At 35.7% G+C, this 23,501-nt stretch overlaps 2 protein-coding genes across 3 annotated transcripts in view; one reads left to right on the top strand and one right to left on the bottom strand.

Moving 5' to 3' along the window:
* The window catches only part of dop (microtubule-associated serine/threonine (MAST) protein kinase dop), a 128,435-nt gene extending 127,788 nt beyond the window's left edge, over nucleotides 1–647 (bottom strand). The window contains exon 1 of the mRNA XM_085954951.1: nucleotides 319–647. Within this exon, the coding sequence (XP_085811077.1) occupies nucleotides 319–463 (145 nt within the window). The 5' untranslated portion in view covers nucleotides 464–647. The remainder of the gene's footprint in view (nucleotides 1–318) is intronic.
* Nucleotides 648–2,072: 1,425 nt separating this feature from the next.
* On the top strand, nucleotides 2,073–16,725 carry MED26 (mediator complex subunit 26). 2 transcript variants are annotated; one of them, XM_085954292.1, is made up of 8 exons: nucleotides 2,073–2,264; nucleotides 4,882–4,956; nucleotides 8,336–8,456; nucleotides 8,610–8,683; nucleotides 9,414–9,477; nucleotides 9,788–10,279; nucleotides 13,179–13,308; nucleotides 13,611–16,725. In XM_085954292.1, exons 1-8 carry the CDS (start codon nucleotides 2,202–2,204, stop codon nucleotides 15,751–15,753), a joined length of 3,162 nt encoding a protein of 1,053 aa, XP_085810418.1. In that variant the 5' UTR covers nucleotides 2,073–2,201; the 3' UTR covers nucleotides 15,754–16,725. The 2 variants fall into 2 exon arrangements, with proteins under 2 accessions (XP_085810418.1, XP_085810419.1); XM_085954293.1 differs by lacking the exon at nucleotides 2,073–2,264 and adding an exon at nucleotides 2,534–2,642 and having other exon boundaries at nucleotides 13,611–16,719.
* The last annotated feature ends 6,776 nt before the right edge of the window (nucleotides 16,726–23,501 follow it).

The following is a 23,501-nucleotide window of genomic DNA, read 5'->3' as shown; positions in this document are numbered from 1 at the left end:
AAAAAATGAGATCGCTGTAACAGGTGTCAAAAGTGAACTGTCAAGCTCCATTTTGGTTCCCTCACAATTATTTACTGCTTAGTTAATAAATCGAATAATACATAACATAGGCATATGCCACGATAACAAGAAAATCCGAAAGTGCAATTAAATAGGACACCGGTTTAATGAATACACCTGGCAGTTACAACAAATACGATACATGCACGATTAACGTATCGCGTGTGAACAACGAGTATTATATTGTTATTTTTATTACATTGCATAATTTTGTCAATGGTACAAAATAAATAAAGTAAAGGGGGACACAGCACTGACCTTCCTTGATGTCACCGCAGGTCGAAGCATTTTGTACGGGGCCATGAGTGGAGAGGCGCTCCTTTTCAGACCCCTCGAAGACCAGGGTCCGCGCCGAGTGAGGCGTACCTCGGGCCCTATTCTTGTTATTTTTATCCATATCCATGACCGCAACACTTGAAACTGTCACTTTGCTTCGTCAAACATTATATTTTTCACTTTTTAAAACGGTCTTCCTATCATTTTTACGTTACATTTCAAAGCACAACACTTCGACGAGCAGCAATTAACTGCTTGACAAACGACAAAATATACACAGAAGAACCTACGTTCCGAGACGGACTGCGATTGGCGATGGCGATAGTGGAACCAGTGTTGCCATCTTTTCAAAGTGGAATTATAGTACAGAGGCTCCAAAATTATAGTATTTGCGGAAAAAGTATAGTACGCGTTGTCATCTATTCTATTATGTTGAAAATATATAGGTTTTTTCTTTCTCAGGAAAAAATAACGGAGAATTTGTGAAACTCCGAGACCCCTTTTTTATTTAGGTACCTCTTCCAACCAAAAATGCTTACCGAAGAATTCAAGAAATTTCATTTTAAAACAAAGTCAAGGGATTTTTTTGTTTTTCGAGCAATTTTTTTCCAAGTTCTCCAAACTTCTTATATTTCGAAATTATAGTACGTTGCACCAATTTATCAGAGCGTTGGAGCGGAGCTCGGAGCAGGAGCACGAAGCACAGGAGCGGAGCCGGAGCACCGAAAATCTGTACCACTGCTCCGGATGTTTTTTTTTATTATTAAATTTTCGTCTTAAAATCCAATAATGATAGTACATTTTGACACTGCAACACCGGAATTATTTAAAATATGACAACACTGCTGAGTGATAAATAACCTGACTTTTTTGACAGAAGAGGCAAATAATGAGAGACGATTTGCTGCCGTGTTTAATAGAATTAATAATGAAAATGACGATTATGTTAAAACTACTTATTTTTTATTTTTTTAACGTTTGTATACATATTATAATACTTGTTAAAAAATTTTACCCGGAGCGGAGCCGGAGTAAGTATTAGGTCCCGGAGCGGAGCAACTCAAAAAAGGGTCCGCTCCAACGCTCTGCCATTTATCGAACGAAAATATCGAAATTTTAGTACTTTTACATATTTAAAATTATAGTATTTTGGATGTACTATACCTGTTTTATATCGTACATAGTACGCGGACCATAATTATAGTACAAGTACTATAATTATAGTACGGTTGGCTGCACTGAGTGGAACCGCAATACCTTCTTGACATGCTCAGACTTACGTTTACTATAAAATTGACGTTTCAAAATAATAAACGACGGGTGACTGTCCACAGTATGCGAAAATGTGTGTGACTGAAACAAACACAGTAAAAGTGCGATGGCGATATTTCTTTCTAATTTTGCCGCTAGATGTAAATACTAGCTCACATATTTTAAATGACAACTTGAAAAGATTGGAAACTCTATAAATATATACAGTTTCATTTAGGTACATAAAACTGCCGCTACTTAACAGCGCCACTCTGATTATATTTTACTAAATATTTTGATAAATTAAGATCTTATTTTATTGTCAATAGGTAGACAATATTTTTATTAAAGGTAAAAAAATTAAATTACAATTTTAAATTGCCCAGTTATTGATAAATTAATATATTTAGTATTACACCTGGCGTCATATTGGTGAAACTAACGTTATTTACGAAGTAATACACGAAAGAAGCCGAACGAGAGACGCATCGGTTTGATATCAGCTGAATTATTCGGCTGGAGTGCCCTGTCTGGGCCATACGTAGTTTTTGGGTCAGCCATTACGCCTGAACATTACACGTTTGTCTTATTTAGTTGAATATTTTGGTATATAAATGAGTAACACCGCTAATGATTTAACAAAACGCCTTCTTAAAGCTCTGGACAGTAATTACAATGTAAGTTTACGGCTTTTTAAAGCTCTTTATGAGAAAAATGCGTTTTATCCAAAACAGCCCATCACTTCGTCGAACCTATCTACATACATAGCTGGTATATTTGTATTTTTGTTCGCACTGTTGCGATACGCAGAGGGGAGATGACTCCACAAGAAATGAGGATATTTTGAGTGTCTTTCGGAACGATTCTGACATGTAATAAGCGCACTTCCGAGGAGATGTAATGCCCTTACGCCACAATCGCCGCTGCAAACTGACGTTAGGGGGGGCCTTGTCAACGCAATAGACGTTGGCCCTAGAGGCCCATGCGGAAGGGAAAACCACACTATCATATCTCTATATTTATAATGAATCTGTCAGCTAATCATCGCGCTCGAGGTTTGATAAACATTTATTACTTGTGTGAAAGTTTCTTTTATATCAAATGACCTTACGTTACTTCTGAAGACTTTTTGCCAACTGCCTGCGGAGTGGATACGTCAAATTGTATATTGCTCGTTTTATTCGTGATCATCTTTATATTCAGTTCGAATCATAATCAAGTGTACGGCCGACAACTTCGTGTGACATTTGAGATGGATTATCTAAATCCATTGCATGTTTCCAACAACCCCTAAGAATTTCCTATGTGACTGTTATAGAACAAATGAGTGGCTATTTGTACATCGGTTTTATATAAGTGACCCCTCTGGCATTGCTCCAAATTTTAAAATGTCCCAAAATGTAGATTCTCAGGCATGGGTTAAAAGTTTGTTTCCTATGCACATTTCATGTGGTGAAGAACTCAATATATATGGTGCAATACATTACACGAGCGATCACACATGCTTCAAAAGACACTTTGAATTACCCTCCTGGTCAGGGGTGTGGTCTGTTTGTGATTTTTGATTGCCACATATTCTTATCTTAGCACAAAGAGATTGATATTTAATTTGTTAAATGAGAATGGAGTTGCTTGGTAAATGTGCCGCAGATGCCGTCATGAGATTTTATAACTTTCTTTTTAGACCAAACCAAACCTAACCTAATATTACCTAATATAGTCTTAGTTTGTGATAATGATGCATCAAAATGTATGAAAATTTCAAATTTTATATTAAAATTATTGAATCGAAAAGCCAATGCGCCGCAGAAAAAGGTATTTATTATAATTTCCTTCGCAGGCATATTATAGTAACTCGGTTACCGATAGTTAACAATAATCAAATTAAGATTATAAATTGACTTATTTAAGTAGTTCAAATGTATCGATAACTTACTTCATGATGTGTTTCAATCGCATTTTAGGTCAGAAAATTTGTTTCTTCTCCACGATATGCATAATCTATAACAGACATAAATTGTAGTAGAATACTACGTAAGTAATTCAATTTTACGATGCCACATGTTATATCACGGAAAACTATTTTCAGGTTCAATGTGATTTCATAAACAATGAAACAGATCTGTATTAAATACAATATGAATAATATTATATCTCTTTACATGTTTTATTTTTCATCTGTTTTGCAATGAGGTATAAGTATCTGCAACTGTAAAGTAAAGTGTCCGGTAACACTAAATCGGCATTTTTGCATCATTGAATGACAAGTGGCCATGTTTAATTTATTTTTTAATTCAATAGTAAAATGACTCCAAACCTGTAATTATAGAGAAAATGGTTTCACATTCTCTCATAGCCATGAAAATAAATAAACACACAAAACTGCTTTCAAGAAAGAAATCACTCATGAAACCGAGATACCGAGTTGTACAGAGCAGCATGATGTTACATTATAAGAATGAATCAAGCGTTTAGATTCCACATGGTCAATGATAGTTGTATTGGTTTGACTTGAGCATTACAACGTGTATTCAATGATCCGCTAGTCATTTATATCTATAGTCTTAAATAGTGTAAAACCTTGACTTGTAAAACTTAATTTCATTACGATTTGTTATACATAATATAATTGACATAATTAGTGCTAATCGATTTATTCTTTCATCTATGATAATTAAGAATACAGTGAGAGAAACTGCAGACATCTATAATCCATATGAAATTATTGATCCAATGATGATAAGAAACATTCGTATGCAATCTGCTAGCAAAACGCTTTGGAGAAATACGAAATATTCAAAAATTTCTGTACAAATATAGTATTTCAAATAGAAATAATTTCCATTCTTCTATTTGCGTTTTATATAAAATTGTAAGCCTGCTGCGATTCTTTGCGTTCGAGATATTTCATTCATGACTTCGGAACATATTTTGAAAATCGTTTTTTTTTTAACCAAAGTCTTGATTCCAAAAGCATATTCCAACGTGTGGGCTTTGGGGATAATTTCTACTTTGGTATTTTATTAGCAGTAAACAATCTCCAAAGTCCTTTTTCAATAACCAAGGCTTGCCCTACACGTGCCACGTACTGAGGTGTAATTAACGATAAAATGCTGACGTAACTGGTTCCGATAGGTTCCTGCAGCTCAGCAAACGCTTGTAACCATACTCAGAAATAGTTGTACGGTAACCACTGTATGCAGAGATGCGACTGCAACTGCCGTGTTCAATTGAGCCACAAATAATTGCATGTTTCTTTTAGTTAATTAACATTTGTTTTTTTTTTATTTCCAGGTTGTCGATATGCGTGCCATTAGTGAGGTCATATCAGTATTGGAAAATATTCATATCACAAAAGAATTGTTGGAGGTGAGATAAACAAATAATTGTTGTAAATATTATTGTTTTTATACCTATCTGTATTAGTAGCAAAGCAATCCTTTGCAGATATAGATATGTTGGTTTTTATTATAATTTATCTTTATGTACATAGGAATGTATACTTTCCTACTTACCATAGAGAATCATTGTGTTCTGTGAAATAGAATCCAATTCATTCATGTAGACCAGATGTGTGCCGTTGTTCGGTTACTGCAATTCATTGAATGGCCCAAAAACATATTGACAAAAAGACTAGGTATTTAGAAAATTTACCGAATAATATTGTCAGCTGATACAGCTACGATGAACTGAGAGTGAAGAGGGCAAAGGCATGTGTACAGTCTGACTATATATTGGGTTGACGAGGATTTTTGGTTCCTTAGCTATCTATGGTGATTTGTTGGCCAGAATATAGAAATCGTGCTTTGATTGGAGTTGGTGTATCTGAAGCATGGCCCCCACATCCTGAAGCGGGCCCCCAGGCCATGATGTTTGGCGGGCCCCCAAACCTATCACTAAGGTTAAGAGCATTGTAATCTTCTACAGTAGTGTTTCTCAAATGGTATTCCGCGGAACTCCGCCGATATTAAATAAAGGATATTCTGTGTATTATAGCGATTTTTGGTAATCTTAAATAAATCTGCTTGAATTGTTGGCACTGATCGTGACCCCCTTTTGTGATAGCCAAGTAACATGCGACTCTTTGCCATATTGGATAAATAGTCATTAGTCAGGAAATACACTAAATGTAATTGTAGAATGAAATTCGCGACGCAGTTAACTTTTTTTATTATTAGAGCAAATTTGTGGTGTGTTTATCTCACTTAACTGGTCCACCTGCCACGTCGCCCCCCCCATAAGCCCTGGCCCCAAGGCTAGAGCCCTGTCAGCCCCCCCCGTTGTGGGGTCATGATGTGAAGCCTACATATTACAATGACAATAAACGAAAGATTTGATGAAGTAATCAAAATTTTCAACAGTTATTTGATAGCATCAGCTGTGATCAATAGAATACTGGTTGAAGCCCTTCCCTGGTTTCTTTCAGTCCTTAATTTTTTTCTGCAAAGTATTTCCGACTTCATTAATTCATTGAACTAGCATGTATAAGGGTTGTCTCGTGATCTGTACCCCTTGAGTACCACTGTATAATCGCATTTATCCAGTAGTTATGGTGTGGACTTTTTATGGCTGATATTAACTTTTATTATTTACATTTGACCACTGATTCATCAGTCGCACATCACTCATGGGTTTCTTTTGTGAAGTCATCCGTATTGTGCACAATGTGTACCTTAACATGCCACCTGTGCTACTCTTACTTTTTGGATCTCTTACATTAAGGGTCCATGTTTTTCATGGATATGTGATCACAGCATTTAAATATTGATTTATTTCTCAGGACGTTTTGCATTATACGACTGTCTAATTCAGTTATGTTAGAATGTCATGATAAAACCTTGATTTATTTAATTGTGTTAACTGTTAATTCATCGTGGAAATGCATTGTATTGTTAATTTTATTCTTCCACCTCAGAGTTTGTGAAACATGGATCCTTCATATAAGAGAAATCATAAAACTGAAAGTAGCGCAGCGTGGCATGGAAAGGGGCATGTTGGGCATAATGCAATAAGACCACAAAAGAAACCAAACGATAAGGAAGCAGGCAAGAGTATGCAATGTAATAGATAATGCCAAATTGATATAATGGCAATGTGACGGACATGTTGCTCACTGAGTGGACAGCAGTGAGAGTCATAGAGCGGTAGGTACCCTAGGGACACTAAGCAATTACAGGACCGCCCTAAAACTCGCTGGATCGATGAACTTATGTAGCAGTGAAGGATTAGAAACCGAGAATAGTGTAAGGAGCTAAGGAAAGTTATCCAGTGGCGTATAGACCCTGGCTGACGATTATCTTAATTATGTGTCTGGTAAATGTGTAGTACATTATTTTTGGGTTATCACTGTGTATTCTTCCTCCTTCTTTCCTCAACGTTTTGGGGTCATTGCAGAGGCTATTCTCAAGAGATTGTATTGAAGTATATTTTTTCCACAGTTCATCAAATCCCAATATCTGATATGATATCTCTGGTTGTCGCAAATGAGACCGTACACGATCACCCTTTATTACTCTATACTTCAATACATTATCTGCAACAAGCCCGAAACCCAAAGATCTATTACAATAACAAACAATCATGAAAGTCTCAAACAGTATATTATAGTCAAGGCCTGAACAAAAACGATGTATGAGTGCGAGTGAGAAAGTATTCGGCACCCTTACAATCTCTGCGACACGCGCTAGAGTAAGATAAAAGGTCTACATATCTGTGAGCTAGTTTCCAAAACTATCGCCATCAAATCGGGGCGAAACGCTTCACATAGCGTCGATAACTTGCGAGCTCTGCTAAAATTGATATTTTTTGTGTTAAACATAAAGTCAATGGTAAATATTTTTAGTTAATTAAGTAGAAAAGATGGTTCTGTGTGTTGTCTTAAAATGTGGTAGCCGTACTGATAAGCAAGAAGATGGTATTACGTTTCATAGGTAAGTTGATACATGTTCGTGATAATTTATTTGTATTTTATTATATATTTTAATATCAGTGACCTAGTGTTTCTTTAAAATAACTTAAATTATGGATATCTTTACCTAATGGTTGCATTGTGACCGCTTAAAAATACTATATAACGTAAAAAAATAGAAAATTATATTTTAATTCTGAGCGTCTAGTGCGAGCATTTTGGGCGAGCACTAGCGAAATGGTCTATGGTCTCGAACATTTATAGGCGATTGCGTTCGCTCGCCCACAAACCAAACGCAAGGCACGCGGCTTCATTTAGCAATGCAACGGGTGGCGTCTAGATGTATCTATAGTCTAAGATTATAGTATATTTTAATAGTGTATGCAAAGTGATTTTGCCTGGGTAAGGCTTTGTCCTATACCCTTTCCACCCACCACAGTCATAGCGAGTGTACTTTGTAGTGTTATTTTGGGGGTTGATTCCAATTTCATTTATTGGTCATCGTCGGCTCTGCAACCCAATGTGGGTCTCCACTCCCCTCTGTCTGTGGCAAGCTTCTTCCACCACTTGACCTCAGTAATCCTGTCTCTCTTTCTACACAGTCTGGGTCTTAGGACCCTCTTTTTCCCTTCTGGTCTCTTGAAGAGGGGCCTTTTTGGTGGTTGGGTTTCTTCCATCCTTGAGGCATGACCTGCTCAATGGAGTATTTTCACTTTCTGAGTGAGATGACAGGGGGATTATCATGCAACGCGTGTCTTCTGGTGCCTAACAATATTTTTGATTCCCTTTTGGGTAAAATCACGAGTAGGAATGTGATTCTATATTTGCTTTGAATTGCAGACCACCCGATTGGGCAAGCATGTGAACGAGCTGAGAAGGAAGACCGGAGACGTGGCGCTCGCCCGCCGTGCCAAACTCTTGGTCAAGAGATGGCGGGACCTAATTATACCAGACAGGGCAGGTTCGTTAACCATACATGTCACCGTAATATATTTAAATAGTATTTTTATTATAATACATTTTAATTTTACGAGCGTTTATCTATCTCGCAAACATGTAATAAGTATCGGTATGGCTAGAAATCTAAAATAACAGATGTTTATTTTAACCACAGGTGGAAAGGTAGATTCCGCTTCAAGACAGTCACCTCTCGCTCAGCCAGGAATCAGTCCGGCGGTCACTCCTGCTGTAAGTTTAAAATCTTTATATTCTTTCTATAATATCTGTAACTATCTAACGCAGGGTCAACAAACAGCGATAAATTACCCCATTGAGGTGATTGAGAAACTTTGGGAGTAATGAATGCTTAAAAAATCACAAATAAAGGTTTTATTATACATATTTTAAATTAAAAAAATAAAATCATAATGTTTTTAAATTATGGATATGGAAACGACTGCTGCTACATTTTGAAACAACCTACCTTTATGAACAAGGATTTTCTACACTTATGAAGCTGGAGGAAAACTTGGTACACACATCACTTGGATCCCAGCAATCAGCTCGTTTTTGTTTAATTTGAAGTCTGAGGGGAGAATGGTAATATCGTAATATACAAACATAATACAAATAAATTTTGGGTAATACCCAAATTCATATTATTCCCCAACCCATGATGTGACATCTGCGTATTATGACAAAGCTGAGATATGATTTCAAACTTAAAAGAAAATCCAAAATATGATCATTATAATAAAATTATTAGTTATGTGGTAGAAACTTAAGGGGGGACATGCTCAGCGTAGGTCAAAACGAAGCTTTTGTTCTATTTTCAAAGCATGATCCTGGACATACCTTAAACGTTGTAGATAATCTATTTATATAATTTTGAAGCTTTATTATCCTTTATATTTATTTTAAACATTTAATGACTGAAAGAATGAAAGAATAAAACTTCACTATGTATTTATTTGTCCAGGTCACTCCGAGGCTGTGCAGTCCCCAAGTGCCTGTCCAGGGAATCGGTTTCTCACAGAAACAGGGTAATGAATGATATACAAATTCTTTCTTTCGACCACGTCCGATCCCAATTGGATAATTTTTGAGAAATGGATCATAGTGACATGCTCAACCTATTAGATCCACATTCTGACTCCAAACACAAATTGAAAAAACAATATGTGTATTTGCCAGACCCAGGATTCGAAACTGGGAGCCATGACATTATAAGCCGCTCGACCATCGTGGGCTTCAATAAGGAGTAACAAATAATAAAATTTAATTAAATGCAGGTTATATTAGGTTATCGAATAGAAGAAAGCTAACCCTCGATGAAATAATTTCTCCCCTCAGGATCGCTCACTCCCTCTACTGGGCCTATGAAGCCGCTTCAGCCGCAGCATCAGCATCAGCAGCAACATCAGCAGCAGCATCAGCGGAGGCAACCTCTCACCTCTCCGGCTCTTCAAAACATATCCCCTGCCCTGCGAAACCTGTCCCCCGGTCTGCGGCACTTATCCCAGAGTCCAAGAAATATTTCCCCTAATCTAAAAAATATCTCTCCCAACCTCAAAATATCTCCCGCCTCGAAGAGTTCCTCTCCGGCAGCCAAAAGCCTTCCGCAAACCGCAGCCGCTGCCTTGAGGAATCTCTCGCCGGCCCTTCGGATTCCGCCCGATATTATGGCGACTAATCAAGTCGTGACCATGGTCAAGGATGCTTACGATTCGGATTCGCAAGACGTCATCTTTGTGGACGACAGTGCCGATGATACAAGGGTCGATCCCCCGAGACTGGAAGCGGACAGAATCGCCGGTCTCAACCCTGCTGCCTGTTCAGGGAAAGGTTTGTAAATTCATTAAACTATCGTTGGAACAATATGTAATCGAAAAAATCTCCAGTTTAAATTCATTTTACATAAATTATGATTGTTTTATTTTGATCCATTAGGTGGATACTGTCTGAGCGAGGCAGCTTCGCCATAGATAATATACGTAAAAGCCTCGTGAGGCAAAATGCTCAGTCAGTCAGTAAGTGACTTGCCCGAGGCAAACGCACGCACCGCCTCGCCCGAGCATTGCCGTGACCCGATCCAATCGTTCTCGGCTTATTGATGCTCAAAGGTGCTGTGCGCGGCTGCCTCGCGTGATGTTAATTTTGTTATTGCGCAGTGATTTTCGCGAAGCAAACGCCCGAGGTTGCTCGCTCAGTCAGTACGCGCCTATTTACAAGTTTTAGTTAGCTTCTTGTATTTTTATTTATTTGTATGACGACTGTTTGTTACTGACAAAAGACACAGAAACACTGACATGCAAAATCAAATCAGACAAGCTTGATGTGACCGTTTTTTTGTTATATTGACACTTCTAGTATAAGTATCGTAAATGAAGAATGTAATATTTTCTGTCACGGCAATAAATGAATTGCTTCCTCTCAATATTTTCGTTTGCCATTCATGTATTTGGCAATGAATATTTGTACATGGGTTTGCTAAGTTATGAATATCAACTAGTGGCGGATGTGTTTTACATAAATAGTTTCGTTATACGACATCACTGAAAAGTTGCATTTTACAATTTTTTATATTTTTTTTTTATATCTTACTGCGTTCTTCCGTCTTCCCCAATGCCAGGGCATGTTTGAGACCCTCGACTTTCTCAAGGTCATTTGTAAGTCGCAGCTCCACTTTCTGATTAAATTTAGGGCATTTAATTAACGGACTCATTCCAGTCTAAGCATTTAGGGGTTCATTAATATGGCATGCCTGATTGGTCAGGTTTTTTTGTTGAGAGCATCCGCTTTTCCATTTCCCTTAGTTACCATACGTGTTAGATAGTCATGCTTGAAAAAAGTTGTGAGAATTCATTGTTCTTTTAATTACTCACATTAAAAAAAAAGTACTGACTAACTCACCAATTATTATTAGTTGGATCCTAAAAAAAAGTTTTTCTTGAAAAAAATGAATTTAGGATAGATTTGGAGAGATGTCAGTATGTGTCCTATCTTAAAATTATTTAATTAGAATATTTAGGTACTAACGAGATATGCGAGACATCTCGTTTGGCGTGGCAGCCATACATTATTAAATGAGATATCTCGTCTCTGGCAGTGATCTGGTAAATCAACGATGATGCCTGACCGTGTCTGGCTGTAACAATTCTTACTTTTAGTATTATCATATAATATGTAGATCAATATTATACAGGAGGACCTCGACTTTCGCACATAATTGGTTCCTGAAAGTGTGTGCGAATGTTAAATGTTCGAAAGTAGAGGGAAGTAAAAAAAAAATTAATTGTGTGTATTTTAAAATATTTATTTATCAAGTAAATATAAGATGTTTAAGAGGTGTTTAAGAGACATGTTTAAGTGGGGTTTGCGGGTGTTTCACTTAAAAAGTTATCAAGAGTTAACTGTTTGTCACTCTTCTTTTTCTTATTTTAAATGGTAAATTATTAACTTTACAATATTGCTTAACTACTGGCTTGAAATGTAAAGTGAACCAATCTTTAAATATTAATTAACGCAGTAACCCAGGCTTTTTTTATTTGATTACCAAATGACTGGAAGCAATTCTTTATCTTTCCCTTTCAATGCTCTGGGATTTTCTGGTTGATAGATTAACATTGGCATCAATTTTAAATCACAAGCTTAGTTTCCACCAAGAAGCAATGTCAATCGGTTTTTAGAAGGTTTATGCCCAGGGGCAACTGATTCTTCCTTAGATAAGAATGTACGACTAGGCATTTTTTTCCAAAATAAACCTGTCTCATTTACATTAAATATTTGGCTGGAGGAATATTCTCCATCTTCAATAATTTTGGATAATGAGGAAATTAATTCTTTTGCAGCATCTTTATCCGCATCAGCCGATTCTCCAGTGAATTTAATATTATGAAAAGAAAACCTCATTTTAAAATTGTTAAACCAACCGTTACTTGCTTGAAAAATCGTGTTAGAATCTTCTTTTAATCTAGCCTTCCAATCTTTGTGCAAACTACGAGCCTTCGACTGTATAATTGAAATACTCAGAGGGACATCTTTTTGATGTTGGTCATCGATCCATGATGACAAAGATTTTTCCATTTCATCCATAACTATGCCGTGTCTTTTGGAAACAATCTTTAAAGATATATTTCCACAATTATCACAACATATCGTAGACCTGTTTGTATCATACGAACGTCCAATTGATGCATAAGATTCAGCGCTTTCAGAACGTCTAATAATTACCATCTTTGCCTCGATCGTGTGAAGTTCATGAGTCCTTGATTTTTTTTTGTTCGTATCAACACTGCAGTTTTTCCGTTTCTCACTCACTAAACCTATCCTACCTAACTCACAAGCAAAGTTACGGGTGTGAGCAGAACGCAATTGATGCAAGAAATGCACTTGCTTGTGAGCGAGCGAGAGGGGGATATTTTTACCCCACAGCGCCACGTTTTAAAAAAACGATTTTTTTTAAATGTGCGAAATAGCGAATTGTGCGAAAGTCAAACGTTCGAAAGTCGAGGTCCGCCTGTATTATGTGTAGAAGGGTATTGACTCTTTGGCGGTTCATCTCATATTAGCGCTTGTCTGCTTCACCGAGCAAATTGTTATACATATTATTAAGTGATAACCTGGCTTAGATATATCAAACATCGTCATAGGATTTAAGAATAAAAAAAAAACCGCGTGGGATGGTTCACCCTTTGAAGTCAACGATGTGAAGGAGTAAAATGTTTCAATAATATTTTTTTAGCATCGAAAAGGCCTCGATCTCCTTTGAACGGAAGCCTCGAGACTGTTCTTCCTGTGGAAAATGAAGTGTCGAGAAAAGGAACCAAAAGACCTCGTCGGGAACCCGGTGGAAGGAAGGCCAAGAAAAGAAGGTTTGAATCAAATTAAGAAATATATTAGTTGTTTCATTATTACCGGTGAATGCCAATAAACATAAACATTTTAAAGTCAATTTAAGGTCCTTGTGAGAATTTTGAAACACGACTTGTGAAATATCATTGTTAAGTTATGTTAAAAAATAATCATACCTATTCATAAATAATGTGAACTTTTCGCATTTTTATAGAAAGAGGCTACTTTATATAAAATAATTGTCCCCAGAGTATATCTAGCTCATCTTAATTCTTTGTAACTGGACTAATAAATTTCCTTTTCTCATCTATCGCTGCAATAGAAATCATACTAAATCGGAGAACCGGACCGTGGACCACAGCTTGGATCCGCCGGCGGCATCATCGGTGGGATCGCCATTTCTGCCCATCAGCTCAGCGTCCACGTCACCCGCTTTGTCCGCTGCTGGAAGCCTACGGAACGGAATCGCTCTGAAGGTCTCTTCGCCTGCCCCGCCTGTCTCGGCATTTGCTGTTGACGGGAGAAGTCGATCGCCCAAGCCGGAGCCGCAGAAGCCGAGGACGTCCAGGAAGAACGGCTGCAAAAAACCCAGCAACGACAGCATGATGGACGATTACTCGGCTTTTATCAAAAACAAAATTCCCACCAGCGGTAAAAAGGTGAAAACCACCAAGGAGCTGTTGGAAGAAATCCAAGCAAGAAAATCGGGAATGCCCGTCGCCGCAGAGAAGGAACCGAAAGTGCCCAGAGAAGACTTCCTCACGGCCTATGACAGCAAGAAGCTGGGTAAGAAGGACGCTCAGATAGTGAGTGCTATCATCGAATTGAACGATTCCAACTCCAGCTCGAAGACTGTGGATGCGCCCGCGGATAACAAAGAGGGGATCATCAAAACCGAAACCGCTGTGGAAGAATCCGATGAGCCCGTTAAGTTTGAACCGCTAGAAGTCATCCTGGCTAAGCTACCGCCGGTAGACAGAACCGCCGCTTTTGGAACAGATGACTTCGCTCCTGTGTGCACCTGCAGCGTCATATATAACACTCCCGTCGCAGAGGATAAGTTACCGGCCCCGCCTAAAAAGTCGATCTTCGAGATGGACTATGATGACGTGGCTAAAGATTCCGTTGTGGCAGCTGATGAAGATTCGAACATTGTAGTTCCCATCGTGCCTACCTACGAAGAGAAAATTGATCCATATTGTAAAGCGGCGCAGGCCTATCACCGGAGACCCTCAGATGTGACTGATTCGCAAATTTTAGTGGTGCATAATAGTTTCGTTCCTGGGGTGAACGGGACCCTCAACCAGAAGGAACCAGATGCCAACAAATGGCCTCCCTTGGCGTGCCAAACGGATGAGTGGGGACTTAGGCCGTACTACGACTGCTCCCGTGACTTGTTCCATAGTGTGGTTCCTAAGTATAGGTTTCTGGACTACAGTCTGGACGGATGCTTGAAAAACCTGGCGAGGAGCAATCTGGACAAATACGAGCCGGCGGAGGCGGCGGCCGACTCGCAGAGCTGGTTTTTGGATTTGGAGGACGCCCGCTTGAAGACTGACCACTATCAAACTATCGCCGACTCGCCCTTCAGTGAAAATCTCGACAGGCCTGGCTCCAGTTTAAGTGCTATGAACGTTGAAATTAATGTTAGTGATATTAAAGACAATAATTCTCAGGAAGCTAACGTCGTGACGATCAGTTTTGACGAGACTGCAAACGATGCCGCGACCAACAACAACGATCCCTCATTCAGCAAACCGGGAGAAGAGGACGAAGACTGCGACGATTCGATCGACGATGTCGTCTCTCGCTCCTCTCACGACCCATTCAAGACGGACATCCTTAAGGATGTCGAAGAGAGTAGGGAATCGTTAGTCGACGGTGACCTCTATCCAATGCCTGAACTCGTCGAAAGCGTAGCGCCGAAAACCTTCAAGAGGCCGAGGCAGTTCACGTACAGCGACAGTGTGACGCTTCTGCCCTTGAGTCTCGCCGCACTCAATGCATCCGTCGGGTATTTCGACAGTGAAGCCAGTGATACGAACAGAGGCGACCTGTCATGTGTGTTTAGGACTAAAGACCGTACGAATAGACAATCTGATAGTTTAAGTGATAATGTTAACAATAGCCTAACGTATCAGAGTATATCCGATGCGACCGTGACAGACTTAAAAGACCTGAGCGAGTCGTCGCTGGACGTCTTGAAACGAAAACGCAGGGACCGGCTGTCGTTTCTGGCAGAGCACGTCGATGACGACGCGAATTGTGATAGCTCAGATGCGGGCGGCGTGAGAGCCGCGGTCGGCGGTGCCTTTGACGCGAGTCAGGATAGAAAATGTTTAGGAGGCGGCTGCCCTCGCTGGATTTCGAAGAGCGACGCCTTCCGGGAGTGGCAGCAGCCCGTCGTTAGGACTTCTTATAACGGGGATCCCCTGACCGTGTTGCCCTACGTCGTGATAGACTGAATTTAATAAAGTACTAATCGGAAATGAATGGATATAACAAATGTTTGGAATGTTATTCTGTTATTCTCTACCAAAATATACCCTTTGCCAAAATACGTTACATTCATACATTATAATTTTAATGTTCTGATCATAATAATGCCTGCTGCACAATTTTTTGACTTTCAAATAAGTACTATTATTATATGAGTATACTTGTTACTTATTCATAAATTTATCATTTTTGTACTGATATAACGATACGATTGAATAACCCTTTCTGAGATTAATCATTATTTCAATTCTATACCGGAATATCTGTGTCGATTCCTAATTGAACTATAAAATATCATTGATCATTCCTAAATACATAATTCTATTAGGCAAAATCAAATAATCACATTTCCTCTCAAAATCAAGGTTTTTAAATTTAAATGAAAACTTAATGCTAATGCCATCATCTTAATTTTTGAATTATTTCCGTATTGAACTTAAGGTATCGATAAATGGTACCATTACTCACATTACTGAATGGTTATGTTCCTCTTAGTGCAAACTGGAAATATAACGGTTTTGCTTGTGTTCATTTTTGTTCTGTTTTATATTTTTAGGACAGTATTTACAACACATCATAAATTCTTAAACACAGCTCAACATAATAATTTTTCATTTTATTTGAGTATTACATAATACTATTAGGTTTTCTTATTATTATTTTCTTTGTAAAAACCTGTTAATTTAAAAACAGTAACTCAATATAATATGATCATCATATTATCTTTAGGCATTGCTCTTTCAGTATTATTTTTGCTTTCTTTGCTTGTTAACAAAATACATAATATATTTAGATTAATAATAATAAACAACAATAATAGAAATTAAAATGAATGGCATCAGTTATTTTGGCAATATGTTTTCTTTTAATACTTGAATCTGATTCCGTTATTTTGTTATATCAATTTTCATTGACAACTACCGTATTTAAAATATTACAAAAAAATGAATTATTAGGTATTCAACTCAATATTGACCTCTATTGTTGAATATTTGCCTTGTACTATAGTGTCATATATACATATATATATATATTAACTTATATATATTTACATTTTTTGATTGTTTCTTACATTCTTCTGTTGTTTGCGATGTGCGGAACCTGGTGTTTTGGCAATTTTTACAATTTTGACAATTTCTATTATCTTTGCAGTTTCAATCGTAGATTTTTTTTATAATGCGGCAACTACCATTGGCAATCGTAAATACAGTCGAACTTGGTTATTACGATCATGGAAATAGTGAGATCTCAGATGTAATGAGGAAACATTAGTTGACATTTTAGTTTATGATTTTCTTCATACATTTAATCACTTATATAACGAGCTACTTCTCGGGTATACCAAGCAAAACTGTTAATGTGTCGATTATTTAAAAACAACAATTTCGACCCTAAGTAATAAAACCCAACCGGGCAGTTAACTCGACCGATGCTGCCGGGATCGGATTACGTTTATGACACTAGTTAAGTATCTAAGTACCTAAATGTTGTTTTCGCTGACAACATTAAAAAAGTGTCCACGCATATGGTTGAAATTGCATGTAAAACATCCAAGCTTTGTGAAGTCAGTAGGTACCTACCAGCGCCGGCGGCTCATACCTCATTACAATAAACAACTTCTTTTGTAGTTTATGAATGCCATGCTTGTTTTGGGGATGTTTACGATGGTTTCAAATTTTTTATGTTCTATGTTTAAATAGAACGTGGCGCGAAAAATGTTATATATCGATAAAACGAGTAATGCTTATAACGAGCAAATTCAGTCGGTCCAATCTTCCTCGTAATAACCAAGTTCGGCTGTATGTAATTCGGTTTCTAGATAAATTTGTATTAAATGTTTATGGGATCATATTTGTTTAGTATATGTAAATTAAATAATGTATTTGGGGCCTCACATCATTCACATATTATTTTTCATAATTCCGGAATATATTTTCTACGGAGAGTTGAACGTAATGTTATTTAATATGTACCAACTAATTTGTCGTTCACAGTGTTTTTTCTTTAAAGACTTCCCCGCTAGCAAAATATTTTGAATGTCCGTATTTGTATTTCCGATTTTTTAAACTTGAACATAAATGAACACGATAGCACATGATTTTGCCCATATTGTGTGCATTTAAATTATTGATTACATATTTAAATGCGGTAATTAGAGTTCACGGGTGGACAGCGCATTATGTAATAATATGCAGAAGATACTCATTTCCTAAAGTAATGAGTGTTGTATGCATCAATGCCATTAGTCTGCTCTTATAAACAGATTCTATTAAATACATATTGTTACAATTTTTTTTAAATCAATTCATTTGTTTTCAGCAATTATTTGTTGAAATATAATTTAACTCAAGTATAAGTATTCCTCGAATTATAAACATCAAAAATTAATTAAACGAATAATCCGTTAAAAAGAAAGGGCAACCAATAGTATAGTATACTATGTACACATTAGGGTTGATTTGAAAAACAATAAGCCAATTACATATTATGTGGGTACTCTGATTATTTAAAATTACAAACCCCTTTTTTTTACAATATTCTCAATTCTCATGAAAATTATTATTTATGGTGACATCAAATTACTATGTTTATCTTCTTCCAACAAAACCAAAGAGAAACAATCACATGTATAATGGTTGCGAGAGATAAAAGCGGCATGATTGCAATGCCTAATCTTACTCCGATGGCGCATTTTATTTTAGAGGTGAAAAATCATCTGTCTCCAATCTTAAGAAATGAACTTTGATGGAAACACTGTGAATTTGCAGCGACTGTATCATTTAAGAAGGTGGCTTGCATTCAAAAGTGAGAGAAAAAATATTCAGGGATAAAATTAATGTTATCAATATGATATGATATTCCATTTTTAATTTTGTACCCTCCTCTGTATCTGTTAATTTCTGCAATTCAATCGTTTTCCATCAATAGTAATTTCAAAATATAATAAATAATTATTCTTTTGTTAGGTTACCTATTTATAATTCTTTTCTTATTGCTCCTGTCTTTAAGTGATAACTTCCATAAGTATAATAATTATTTCGTGTTAATACTATTGCTTTTGTGCACTATGTTTTTTTTTGTTTCACGCACTATGTTGTATGCATACACAATCATAAATCATAGTATAGATTTAATTTATTTAGAAGTTATTTGTATTTGTTTAGTCATTTTGTAAATATTATTAACACATAGTGAGTTTGAATCTGCTAGCGGAATCTGATTATGAGTTTATCAGGCATAGGTAGTACCTATAATTTTATTGTAACGCAATTAAATGTCTCACATTTGAATTATTAAAACGAATATTACATACTATAATTTGTACTGAGTTTCCTACGTATTAAATTTGCTAAACTCAATTCAGTCTAAACAATAAACTTACAATAAATTATTTTTTGCAAGAAAAAGTTATATGAAAATTGTTTTGTAACATGAGTTTTGTTCCCACTGTGAACTTTATCGAGATCAATATCAAGTTTATCAAGTCTACTTGAAAATGCTTATTGACGTGTGCGAAGTACGTGTCATAAATAAAATTTTATATACAGTGCAACAATACCAAGTAATTAACATATTTTATAAATTATCTTGAAATATTATCAAGTAAACACTGAATTTCTTGAATACATTAAAGTTCGATTGGGATAGAATTTTCCGATTGGAATTGTAGTGTGTGTAATAGTGATAAATTGATATTCCTATTTGATTTTGTTTCTTGTCAAGTAAAGAATATTCATTAAAATTATGATGATAATAATATTCATTCTTTTATTTTTTTCAAATCTTGGATTGCTAGATTAATCAAATTTCTATGGAATCTAAATAGGATCATTATTTACATAATTACCGTTAAGTTTCCCAACCTGTGAAAAATTACTAAAAAACAAACTCTAATGTGCGTACACCCACGGTGGCCGCGCGGCTTAAGCTTTGGACTATCACGCCGTGGGTCCCAGGTTCGAATCCTGGGTCTGGTCATATTGTTTTTCAATTTGTGTGTGTCAGGGTATGGACCTAAAAGTGGGGCCACACCGAAAACAAGTCGCGCGACAACTCGTTAAATTTTACGATAAGTATGATAATTATCGTAAAATTTCTTAAGCAATTATGATAATTATCGTAAAATTGAACGAGTAGTCGCGCGACTTGTTGCCGGTGTGGCCCCACTTTAACAGGTTGAGCAAGTGGCTGACATCCATTTCTCGTAAAAAACAAAATCTGTTAATACAAACCTCTACACAGCGGAGGCCCATAATATGATCCTATTAGGATCGGACATGGTCAGAAAAAAAAATGTGCGTAAAAAATAAGTATTTATTTGAAATATGTATTTTCTTTTAATAATACTCGGATGTGAGACTTTTGCATTGACGAATGAGTAATCTCCATACAAACGCTGTTATATTTGTCAATTACAAAAATGTACAGATTAGAAAGTTACCATTGGATAAAACGTGATTGATAAAACCTATTTTTATTAAAATTTATATTGAAAGTAGAATTAAATTGTATAATTTCAGGCCAATAGCATTCCTTCGTGTCGATAAATTAATAATATGTATTATCCACATTACAGAAGTTTTGTGCAAATCAAACAGCATTTGTATTTTGGTAACTTGTTTTTGATTATTACAACAGAAATGTATAAATTATAAATCACCATAAAAAGGGGACGTCCATAAACATAAAATTCCACTTTCATCTCTATTCCATAATTAATTAAAACTGCGATACAAATTTCCATGGAAGGCTACAAATTACAGGTCCTCGAAAATTCCAACCCCCAACACTACATTTTACACTTGCGATTGAAAAAATAATGCTTTTACGACTAAATACATTTATTTTCTTTGATTGATTTTTGCATAATATGAAATTCATCAAAAAGTGAAGGACTTAGTTTGTGATATAATATTTTGTATGAAACATGATGTGCTACCAAGTCAGCATCTATCTGTGTAGTACCTCTGCGGTGGAGGATGAGATATTAAAGGTTTATGGTGGATTGATAAAATATAATAATGCTGTCGAAATTTGTATCACGGTCTGGTTCCTTGAATTTTAGAATCTTATAGACTACAGAGACTTGTTTTTTTGTATGATTGTCTACCGCGGGACAAAACATGTTGGAAAATATTCCTTTTTTGTTAATTTTTGGCTTATTAATGTTACTTTTTCGCCGTTAAACGGTATTGTGTCTTGAAGCGTTTTGGTTTTTCTGGCAGCACTGGTGTTCACATAGATTTATTGTAATTTTGTTGTGAGCAACATTCAAGTGATAACTGATGATATCAACATGTACTGGTTATCTCTTGACCTATGATTTTTTTATAACCTTGACCTTTTTTGGCACTTCCCTTTTTAAGAAGTATGTTTTTAAACAACATCTACACAATAATTATTAAACCAGATGAAATTTTTTTGTATACATAGCTATAGCTGTGCATAACATATAGTATTGTCTACTAATCATTGTCAATTGAATTTAAAATTGCAGTATGGTACAATATAAACAAGACTCATACTAATTTCTATTCTAAATTTAACTTTAAGCTTTTCTGTAATCGCATATCTGAATACTTTGGTATCTGTCAAAAGATATAAATCTACAAATTAAAACTGACAAAATATTAATACAGAATTTTTTTATCTAATTATCATGTTCATGTATATTGTGTACTACAGTAGAACCTCATTAATAAGAACACGGATAATTCGAAATTCGCCGTAAAAAAAAGTCCCTTGAACATTATTTTCATAATACAGAATTTTTTTATCTAATTATCATGTTCATGTATATTGTGTACTACAGTAGAACCTCATTAATAAGAACACGGATAATTCGAAATTCGCCGTAAAAAAAAGTCCCTTGAACATTATTTTCATATAAAACCATACCCTTAATTCAAATTTCGTAATTTGAAATTATTTCAGAGTCCTGGCATATAAAAATATTCAATAAATCCTAATAAAGTACACTATTTCATGAGCCAGTCATTGAAAACTGTGACAGACTTTTCGTAAAAAAATCTAAATTATTACATCATAAATTACTTATTTTAAGAAGGTAATAAAAATAATCCTGACATTTTATGACCCATTAACACACACGCACCGGAAATTTGATTGGCACATCTATGATCGTAAACGATATTGATGAATTTTTTTTTTTAAATTTTAATATTTTCCCCCCATACATTTCATAATTTGTAATTCGATTTTTTTTTCGATTTTCAACCCCGTGGAATTTGTATTAACGAGGTTTTACTGTATATATTATAAGAGTTGTCTATTTTCAAAAACCGATGTCCACAATTAAATATTTGTGATATGATTGGGTTCAGGCGTTAATGGTCGGTTTCAACATTAGTTTCCCACTCGTATGGCGGTAGGGTGTAGGCGATGGCATAGAGATATTCAAGTAAAAGTACACCCAGCGCGTTTTCACCAGTTTGCTGGATGGGAAAGTCGCCAGTGAAGGCAAGGCATACACAATCTATTTTCCATTCAAGTATTTACCCATTTTTATTAGCCGGCAAATCCTTTATTGTAATAAATGTAACCAACATAAAATTAGACATATCTGCATTTATCATTTTAATTAATCAGTTTCTCTAAATCGTTAAGTTTTTAAACATTTTTTATGAATGCTTTTGTCAGGTTTTGAAAGTTTTGAAACACATTGAATATTTACATATTTTTTTGTTTAATTTGACCATATTATTATGTGGACTTACTGGTTTTTTGGAAATAGATACTTCATAATATGTACCTACTATTTAAAATACAAACTTAAATGCATTCGGTAGATGTTGAGAGCAGAAAACATAAAAAAGTTTAAAAAAACGGTCAGTGTGTACCTTCGCATATTCAAGTGCTCATGCATTTGATTATGGACATAATAATGTAACAAGGAACACATTCTCAATTGGTTATTTATTTCTTTTTTATTAATTATATACAGGCTCAATGTTACCTCTCGGTAGCAATGTACATGGTGCAGATGCATATTACGTTTGACCGTTTTACTTGATATTTGTATTAATTTATACGCATGGTGTTTTCTCATATTCATTGCACTGAGTGAGTGCAGCACGTCTAAATACAATAATGCCATTCGCAAACTTTTAATCTCTCCATATGTCAGTATTAAAACAGTAGAAACATTGTAAGCAGTATTGTTGGTGCCAAAATGAATACGTAATAAATTATTGTGTCCAATCTCTTGTAATGTCTTCGAAATATCTATAAATTAACAGCATATATTCTTTAATTAAAAAATATTTTGAACTTCATATTTTTCCGGTGTAAACCTCAGATTAACCAATTTAAAATTTAATTTACTATATTATGCTTATGTCGATGAATATGAAAACTCATGCATATCTTATTTATGTTTGATTTGTTAAATGACATCACTATTCAGACAATGGTATATAATATATTGAAAGATCAAATAGATAACAGGCGTTATTTATAATAGAAATCCTAGATACCCAAAACAAACTATTGTATGTCTTACTTACTTACTTGTTTTTTTTATTTCATAAACACTTTCAGTTTACAACACAGTATGTTCGAAAACTAAGGTTAATAATAATTCTTATTTATTTAAATTATTGTTAGTCAGTCAGAATGTCATGGCAACACAAAATGAGACCTTTTATTGATTTATTGTTATCTATACAGAAATTTTTCATTAAATTTACATAAA

This window comes from Rhyacophila brunnea, unplaced genomic scaffold (genome assembly GCF_057557595.1).
Source record: "Rhyacophila brunnea isolate RB1 unplaced genomic scaffold, BYU_Rbru_1.0 scaffold_4, whole genome shotgun sequence".
NCBI classification, from domain to species: domain Eukaryota; kingdom Metazoa; phylum Arthropoda; class Insecta; order Trichoptera; family Rhyacophilidae; genus Rhyacophila; species Rhyacophila brunnea.
This window is presented reverse-complemented; position numbering and strand designations above follow the sequence as displayed.